This window comes from Podarcis melisellensis, assembly GCF_964234715.1.
Source record: "Podarcis melisellensis genome assembly, chromosome: 2".
Taxonomy (NCBI): Eukaryota; Metazoa; Chordata; class Lepidosauria; order Squamata; family Lacertidae; genus Podarcis; species Podarcis melisellensis.
Genome location: NC_138529.1, coordinates 87,491,160 through 87,500,407, shown reverse-complemented (window position 1 = coordinate 87,500,407; position 9,248 = coordinate 87,491,160). Strand labels below are relative to the sequence as shown.

Here is a 9,248-nt window from a genome sequence, read left to right as displayed (position 1 = left end):
GGGTATTATATAATTCATCGTGACATTTGTCTTGTAGTGTATTTGTCTGATCCTGTAAAAATCAGTTTAACTGTCGCTTGGAGTCTTAACAGACTCATGCAAGGAAGGTTTGGTGTCAGAATTCTCAGTATGAAGAAGGAGGGAAAGGAGATTTTGATTGGTGGAGGGCAGTATAGAATTTTCAGTTAGACAGGGTGATTGGCTGGAGCTGAACTAGAGGGACCGGAGGAAGTGTATATATGAATGGGTGCTGATCAGTAGGGAGTTAGTTAGCGATGTTGGAGCTTGGTGTTCATGAAGTCATCTAGAAGATGAAGATGGAAGAGGACCAGGGAAGAAGAAGGAAGATCTCAGAGGCAGGCAGAGTGGCTTGATGATGATGAAGAAGATAATTGGTATTTATAAAATTTGTATACTGCCCTTCATCCAAAGATCACAGGGCAGTTTACAACATAAAAATACAAAATGAGAACACAAAATACATAATAAAATAAAATAAACAAATCAATATGCCAAAGGCCTGGTTATGGAGAAATGTTTTTGCATGGTGCGTAAAGATATGTAATGAAGGCACCAGGCAAGCCACCTCAGAAAAGGCTTATTCTCATGTTACTCCCCTCTAGGCCTCTCATAGTGAGGACACACAAAGGCAGGCCTCAGATGATGATCACATGAGCAACCTGGCCACCAAATACCACACCAGTTGAAGTTTACAAACCATTTTCGGAGGCAGTCCTACACATAACGCTTTGCAGTAAACTAACCTAGAGGTTCAAAGCACAGGCAACAGAAGTTAGGTGAGGCATCCCCAACCTGCAGCCCTTGAGATGTTTTGGCCTACAACTCCCATGATCCCTAGCTAACAGGACCAGTGGTTAGGGATGATGGGAATTGTAGTCCAAAACATCTGGAGGGCTGAAGGTTGGGGGTGCCTGGGCTAGGCTATCCCTGTCCAAATAAAGGTGCAGCTGGGCCACCAGCCCAAGCTGATGGAAAGCACTCTGCAGCACCAAGGTCATCTGAGCCTCACGCGAAAGCAAAGGATCCAGGAGTACCCTCAAGCTATGTACCCACTCCTTCAAAGGGAATGTAACCCCATCAAGAGCAGGCAACCTCCCAGCCATGTGGTCTAGTGAACCACCCACTAGCTATGCCTCAGTCTTAGCTGGATAGAGCTTCAGCTTGTTGGCCCTCATCCTGTCCATTGCCAAGGCAAGGCAACGGTCCAGCACCTCCACTGGTACAGCTGCAGATATCATGGAGAAGTAGAGCTATGTGTCATCAGCATATTGCTGACGTGCTCCAAAACTCCAGAAGTTCAGCGGTTTCATGTAGATGTTAAGCAGCATGGTGGATAAAATTGAGTCCTGAGGAACCCCACATTGGAGGCTACACAGGGCCACCCCCACCCCAAGCATCACCCTCTGGGAAATGACCATCCAGGACCAGAACCACTGCAAAATCAGTGCCAACTCAGACAGCCATTCCAGGTGGTATCAAAAGCTGCTGAGAGATTGAGGAGAATTAACAGTAACACATTTCCTCCATCTTTCTCCTGACAGAGGTTATCATGCAGAGAGTCCAAAGCAGTTTATGGGCCAAAACTAGGCCAAAACCCCAATTGAAATGGATCGAGATGGCCAGAGACTTGCTGGGGCCAATTGAATCACTTGGCTTAGATGGGAGAGACAAGGGGAGAAACTGGGGAGAAGGGAGAAGCAGCTTGGGATGTTGGTCGCTAGTGGCTGGTAGAAGGATCAGGGGGAAGATTTCCAGGGCAGTGGAGCCAGACCAGCTTGTGGTTTAATAGGCCAGTAAAGGGCTGGGGAAAGAAGGCTTCCAGCCCAGCCCTCATTGACAGTGTTAGGGGAGCTTAATTGGGGTGCATAGAGAGATAAAGGGAGCATTTTGGGTAAGGAGTTTTTATAGGGTAACTAACTGCTTCCTTCAAGCTGTCTCCTTCCTTCATTAATATGTACTGTAGTTGAATAGAAGCTGTTGGTATTTAAAAGGGCAGTAACAAGTTGACAAAGTGTGTGCTCGTTTAAATATGCAGGACTATTTTAAAATAACCAGATAAGCCTGTGCACTTAATGATCTTGTAACAAATCAGCATAAATACATTTGTTAATGGTAACATCTGTAGCTAGCTGGCTTTGTACCACTCCTCTACACTACAATTCCTAAGTTATTGTTAAGTGCTCACAGGCAATAAGTGAGACTGAATAGTAGTAGTAGCCTGGGTCTAGGAGAACCCATTGGAGTGGAGTTTGAAGTTTGTTATTACAGAGTAGGTAAGTAAGTAAGTACAACCACCACTGCCCATTGCTGTTAGCTAAGCTATGCTTTGGCTTAGTGTTCTGTGTGAATCCATGTTCCTGGTTTATCTCTCCCAGACAAATCAGGTGCATATTTCAAACATTTCAGCGATTTCCACCCAGACACTGCTTCCAACTGCAGTATTCTGGTTATGGCCAGGAAATTCTGGATGTATGGCAACCCTAAAACTATAAAACATATCTTGGGGTTGTTGTTTTCTTCCCTCCCTCCTACACTGCATCACTTCCTCATACCCTTTTAACTATAGCAAGCTTTCTTATCATTCCAATAAGAAGCAAGTGTTTAGGACCATGGTTGTAAAAACAACAAGTCAAGAGGATGATATACCTCTTCTGTTCATCAGCATAATTTTCCTGAACATGGAGGCCTAGATTGTAGCAACCAAACAGACAGAAAGATCATCATAATTTTTTAAAGAAATAGCTCCAGCAGCAATCTGTTGTCATGGAAACAATTCTTCACCTTAAGGTGCTTGGTATTTGTCTTTCTGTTTAATGACATTGCTTGTGTGCCTCACAGCTTCCATTCTCATTTGTTCTCTAACTCCAACAGGGATTCCTTGAGGCTGCTATAAGTTAGTTCCTAATTGCTGTATTTTATTTCTTAATGCTGACCTTCAATATTTTTTTGTCAATCATAAGTGCTTCATTCTTTTTAGCATGTCTGTATTTCACAGTGGTAATTTTTTATGCTGAACAGAGAATAATTTAAAATTCTCAAGTGCCCAATTTCCAAAATGAGTTGAGGTAAGCTTATGTTCCCATTTTAGTGGTGAATAAAGGATACACAGAGAGATTCATTCATTGGAGCTAGTCTTGCCAGGGCAGAAAAACTGACTAGCAGCTTTGTACTGCCATATCTGTTTGACTAACTGGAAGATGAGTTAAAATTACAACAGTTTTACACCATCATTCATAAACAGACTACTGGAGTATAAGGTTCTTTGATTGCAGAAGTACTTCTAACAGTCTTGGCATTGCAATGTACAGTTTCTCCAAGGCTATATATGCCAGCCCCCTCATCAATGGCACACTGCGAAAGCTGTCTACACAAGCTGCTTGATTAACAATGGCTCTGAGTACACAATCATTTGGATCAGAATGCTACAAAACCATCTGAAACCAACCGCTTGAGACAATAATTTTTCCTAATATTTGGCTTGGTATAGTTCCTCTTGGCACAGTACACATTTTCACATTGTTCAAGAGCCAACAAGGGCTGCCATTCCTCTACATCGTCTGAATATTAGAAAGGAGATATTTCCAGTCTGAAACCCTCTGCATTTGAAATTTAAAAAAATGCTATTGAGACCATTACACTGCAAAAGTTGATGAAGAAGCCAGATATATTAAGTGAGTGGAGTCTTTAATTTGATTGCGTTAACAACAGGGATATATTTTCTCATTATGGGCCTGATAAGGACAAGGTAATTCTATGCTTTGCTTTTAAGATAGCATATAGTCAAACCTGAGCACAGAATGTACATCTGATATAGGGCACGGCTTAAAGCAAAAACCAACTGCTGCCATTTTGGAATCTTATCAGACTACCTTTGATTAAAGTGTGACTAGAAATGCTGAACTTTATTATCTGAAGGTGGTGGCAGAGGAAAAGTGTGATTGTGCTGTAAATTGGCTGAAGACTGAGGCTGCAACATGGGGCAGCCTTGGCAGGGGCCATGGATTAAGAAAAGCCTACTGGCCCCTGTTTGGTCCCCCAGCATGAGTGAATGGCTTCTAAAAATTTTTTAAAAGGGATCCCCCAACCCAGGCTTAGGGGGTAACATCCTTTGAAAACAGAGAACAGCTAGATTGCACAAGCATGTGGTAATGAGCAAATATAAAATCTGGAACTCACCAGGCCACCAAACCAAGCCAGTTACTTCGAGAGGGTGGGGAGAGATGGCTGACAGGGGTGGAAGTGGGAATAAGCAAGAAACATAAAGTGAAATGAGTGGGGAGATGTGTGAGGACAGTGGGGAGAAGAAGTAAGGGGTACATTTGAGGCATAAAACATTGGTGGTGGTGTTGTTTTTAAGAAAAGCCAGAGGCCAATGAGGAATGTTCAGTGGCCAAGGCATGTTATCAGTTGGCAAAGAAAAACGGAAAACCGAGGAGAGTGGAATGGGGTATCCTAGGGGATGCCTGTAGTCATGAACAGAAGCACTCTACACTGCAGCTTTTCTTTTTATTTAGTGGGCCACACTTGTTTTGCAACTGCCAAACTGACCTAACAGACCTATTAGATGGTAAATATCATGGAGAGTTGTCCTCAGTAAGAGTTTTAGATGTTCAAAGCCCTCCAGAATTAAAATCTCAGCCCACTCTGCTGGCTTTACCCTGGGTACTAATTAGCCGTACCTATTGATGTGGTTGTGAGGTTTATGATTGATATATTCATGCAATACTGCCCTCTAGTGAGCCATTCAGTATCACCCACAGAATAAATATCAGCTTTGAGGGAATCAAGCTGAAGTAAAACGAGCATTTCAGACTTGAAGCAATATTTGGAATAATCCTTTAACAAATCGCATGACTCTCAGCTAAAGTCAACACCTGTTTATTTTCCTGGTGGATTTCCAATTGATAAACTAGTCTTCAGACTGTTGGAATATATTCTCAGATTATAATGGCCTCCATTTTGGTACAACCCATTTCCCTCAGACTTCTGAAGATGTGATGAATGCTGACCCTGGACACACATGTTAAATCATTCAGTGAGCATCCTGAGAGCCAAACCACATATTACACACAGGCACATGAAGCTACAGCTCAGCTCCCCATGTCCTGTTTCAACAGCCACTTTGGGAGGGTGCAATTGATAGGGGAGAAAGGCCAGCAGGAGGCCTGCTTATCCCTTTCCCCACTCATCATTTCCTCATTGTAAACAGCCACAGGTGGCTGCAATTAAAATGCTTTCTTGGTGCATCACCTTGTTGCAATCACCTTTTGGTGCATTTTTTAAAACAAAAATGTGCTACATGACCCTAAAAAACACTGAAAGGAATATATGAAGAAAAGGACTAGAAGAAATAAAACATTTTAGAAATAAAGACCAGGACTTGGGAACTATTACATATGTAGCATTACATTGCTTGTAGCATTTTACTTGTTACTGTGACTACAGTGTTCTTTTACTATATTTAGATTTCTGCATCTGAAAGTTGAGACTGTGTATTATTTCCACCTTTAAGTCAGAGGTGGGGGTGCTGCCCTTTCTCCCCTTTGATAAACACATCTAGGCCAGCTGCTGCCTCCTTGCTTGTCTGCCTGTTGTCATGGTGGAAATTGATGTGTCTTCATATTGGCAGCTGCATAAACTGCAGCGTGATGACAGCCTTACATTTTACATACATAAGAAGATAGTTTACAGAGCAACCTTAACCCCCAAATTTGATGGCTGAAGGCTTTAGGCTGCAGCTTAGGTGCCTTTTTGCTGGAGAGGAACATGGCTGCTGGAGGCTCCTACTATGCGCATGCGAGTGGTTCAGAGGGGAGGAATCTGTGGCCCTTCAAATGTTGCTGGACTACAGCTCATATCATTCCTAACCATTGGGACTGATGGGTGTTTGCATCCAACACCAGGAAGACTACTAGTCAGTGGTATAGTGTAGGGGCACGGGGGGGGGCATTGCCCTGGGTACACATTGGGCAAACCAGGCACACACACACACACACCCCACAGAGATCAGGTGCGTGAGTGCCCACCGTCAACAGTGGGGGCTGGGGAGTGCAAAGGGTGAAGAACACTCTCCATGAGGGCCTAAGCTACTGATGATAATGGGGCCCTTTATATGTCCAGCTGTCCTTTGTCAACAACAAATTGTCGCCGTTTTTTGTTGTGACTATTGCTAAATGGCAATTTATGGACCTAATAGGTATCTAAAGGTATTTGCACTTCACAAAATCTGTATTTTATCAAAGTAATTGATGAACTGAAACCAGTGTTATTTTAGGGAGCAGGCTAGCAGTCCGGACCCATTACTTGCATCATAGGAGCCTACACAACACAAGGCACTGTTGCTGTATGTTGGTTTTATTTTATTTGTTTTTTATCTTATATTTTGGAAATGTACATCCAGGGTTTGTTTTCTTTAAATTTTGGGGGGTCTCCAAGAGAGTGGGGCCCTAAGCTATACAGTACAGCTTGTTTAGCTTCTACGTAAATCCGGCACTCATACGGAAACCAACGAGCACCCCTATAAAAACAAAGGCAGTTGGCGGCGGCTGAGCCAATGCCTTGGGTCTCGCGCGAGGTCGGTTTCCATAGCAACGCGGGCCGATGTAGCCGTTGAGCACGAGCTCTCCTACAGGCGTGAGCGGAGCGCGAGAGCAGAGCGGGCGGCTCGCCGTGAGCGCCTCCGACTGACTTCGCTCCGCAGGAAGTGCTTGCGAGCGAGCGAGCGCGCTCCTTTTCTTTTCCCCGGAAGAAATTCCCGGTGCTCCTCGTGCGCAGGCCGGATCGGATGCTTGCTGCCGTTGCGGCTGAGGGAAACGGGCCCGGCCGTTGCCTTACCTGAGAGAAGAACTTGAAATACGGTCTGTGTCTCTGTGTGTCTTACCTTTCGAGCGGCCCCCGTTCTCCCTCTGCGCGGCGCCCGGACCGCCAGGGCGACGCGAAACGGGCTCGGAAGGAAAGGCGCTTCCCTCCCTGCCCCCTCCTGCCTTGTAAGACACGAGAAACTTTTCTTCTTTGCTATTCCTTTCGAACTTCGGTCCTATTTAAGTAGTTAACTTTTCCGGGTTTGTGGGTGTCACTCTTGGGAAGTTGTGGATATTTCAGTTTTATCGTCGTCGTTCTAAAAAATAAGGTAGCATCGTTTCTATCACACACACACACAAAAAGGTTTGAAAGGAATTCGCGTGTCTCATCTCGGGCCAGGATATTTTATATGCCACGATTCATCCAGATTTAAGCATCGTAAACCCATTTATTCAAATAGAAAGGGACTTAACAATATGCTTAATTTCATTAATCAGTGCTTAGCTTTACGTGGATCATTTTTTTAAAGTATACAGGTGAAACTCAAAAAATTAGAATATTGTGGAAAAGTTCATTTATTTCAGTAATGCAACTTAAAAGGTGAAACTAATATATGAGATAGACTCATGACATGCAAAGCGAGATATGTCAAGCCTTTATTTGTTACAGTTGTGATGTTTATGGCGTACAGCTGGTAGACGGCTACGTTGACCCTGGACTCAAAGAAGCATAGTGGACCAACACCAGCTGGTGACATGGCTCCCCAAATCAACACAGACTGTGGAAACTTCACATTGGACTTCAAGCATCTGACATTGTGTGCCTCCCCATTCTTCCTCCAGACACTGGGTCCTTCGTTTCCAAGTGAGATGCAAAAGCTGCTCTCATCAGAAAAGAGATTTGGAGAGCCATGTCATCAGCTGATGTTGGTCCACTGTGCTTCATGAAGTCCAGGGTCAACGTAGCCGTCTACCAGGAGATTTTGGAGCACTTCATGCTTCCTTCCGCAGACGAGCTTTATGGGAATGCTGATTTCATTTTCCAATCGGACTTTGTCATCTGCCTACACTGCCAAAAGTATCAAAACCTGGTTCAATGCCCATGGGATTACTGTGCTTGATTGGCCAGCAAACCCACCTGACCTGAACCCCATAGAGAATCTATGGGGCATTGCCAAGAGAAATATGAGAGACATGAGACCGAGCAATGTAGAAGAGCTGAAGGCTGTTATTGAAACTTCCTGGTCTTCCATAACACCTCAGCAGTGCCGCAAGCTGATAGCATCCATGCCACGCCGCATTGAAGCAGTAATTGATGCAAAAGGGGTCCAAACCAAGTACTGAGTACATGTGCATGCTTCTACTTCTCAGAGGTCCAATATTGCTCTATTTGCAGTCCTTGTTTTGCTGATTTCATTTAATATTCTAATTTTCTGAGATTGTTAATTTGGGGTTTTCATCAGCTGTATGCCATAAACATGACAATTGTAACAAATAAAGGCTTGACATATCTCGCTTTGCATGTCATGAGTCTATCTCATATATTAGTTTCACCTTTTAAGTTGCATTACTGAGATAAATGAACTTTTCCACAATATTCTAATTTTTTGAGTTTCACCTGTACTCTTCTGCAAGACTAAGTGGTTCATGTACTGTATATGGTATTAATTTTATTAATGTTTGATTGTTTTTTTAATGATTTTTTTAATGTTTTAGTGATTGTTTTTACAGTATCTGTTAGTAGCCTTGAGTCCCGTCAGGGAAAACGGTAGGGTATAAATAAATATGTAATGATAATAATTCATTGTGTTACTTGTTTTTGCTGTTATTCTGTGACTAGTAGCTGTAACTGCTTTTAAGTCCCATTAATTTTAGTGAAAGGCTTAAACTTATTTTTAAACATTTTATGTGCACACATGAATAGAAGAAGTTCCACTATGTCTAGTGGGACTCACAAAGTTCTAAAGTTCCTCCCAGCCAGAATAGAATGTGGCAGCAGGTTTTTTTTTTATTTAAACCATTTATAGACTTTCTTATGTTATAAAAACAACAAGGTGGTTTGCAAAATAAAGCCAACACAATAACATTTATAAACAGATTGCCAAAGTTCAATAGTACTGGTACTAGGGATTGTTGCCCAGGGATGCTGGCATCAAGTTTTTAGCAGCTGGTACAACACCTGCACCATAGATGCCTGGCAAATCTCTAAAAGTCGGTAGTTACACAGTGTGGAGCGAACCACAGAGAAATTTCTCCTTTCAGTCACCATATGGTGTACTTCCACTGGACATATTACAGCTAGAAGAGCTTCTGATGATAACTTTTGTGAGTGAGCTGGGCAGTATGGAAGGAAGCAGTTCAAAGGTAATGTAGCTAGCACCAAGCTGTGCAAGACCTTGTAATTCTATGGGAAAACCTTTGAAGTAT

At 43.1% G+C, this 9,248-nt stretch overlaps 1 protein-coding gene across 5 annotated transcripts in view; it reads left to right on the top strand.

The window, feature by feature from the left end:
- The first annotated feature begins 296 nt into the window (after positions 1 to 296).
- THUMPD3 (THUMP domain 3 tRNA guanosine methyltransferase) overlaps positions 297 to 9,248 on the top strand; it is a 28,964-nt gene continuing 20,012 nt past the window's right edge. For 2 of the 5 annotated variants that reach the window (XM_081902651.1, XM_081902652.1), the window contains exon 1: positions 6,660 to 6,878. Coding sequence is in view for 1 of the 5 variants with exons in the window: in XM_081902649.1 (XP_081758775.1) it covers positions 312 to 356 (45 nt within the window). In the remaining 4 variants the exon portion in view is untranslated. Of the gene's footprint in view, positions 357 to 6,659; positions 7,008 to 9,248 lie in introns of those variants that run through there. The other 3 variants (XM_081902649.1, XM_081902653.1, XM_081902650.1) reach the window with 3 other exon arrangements.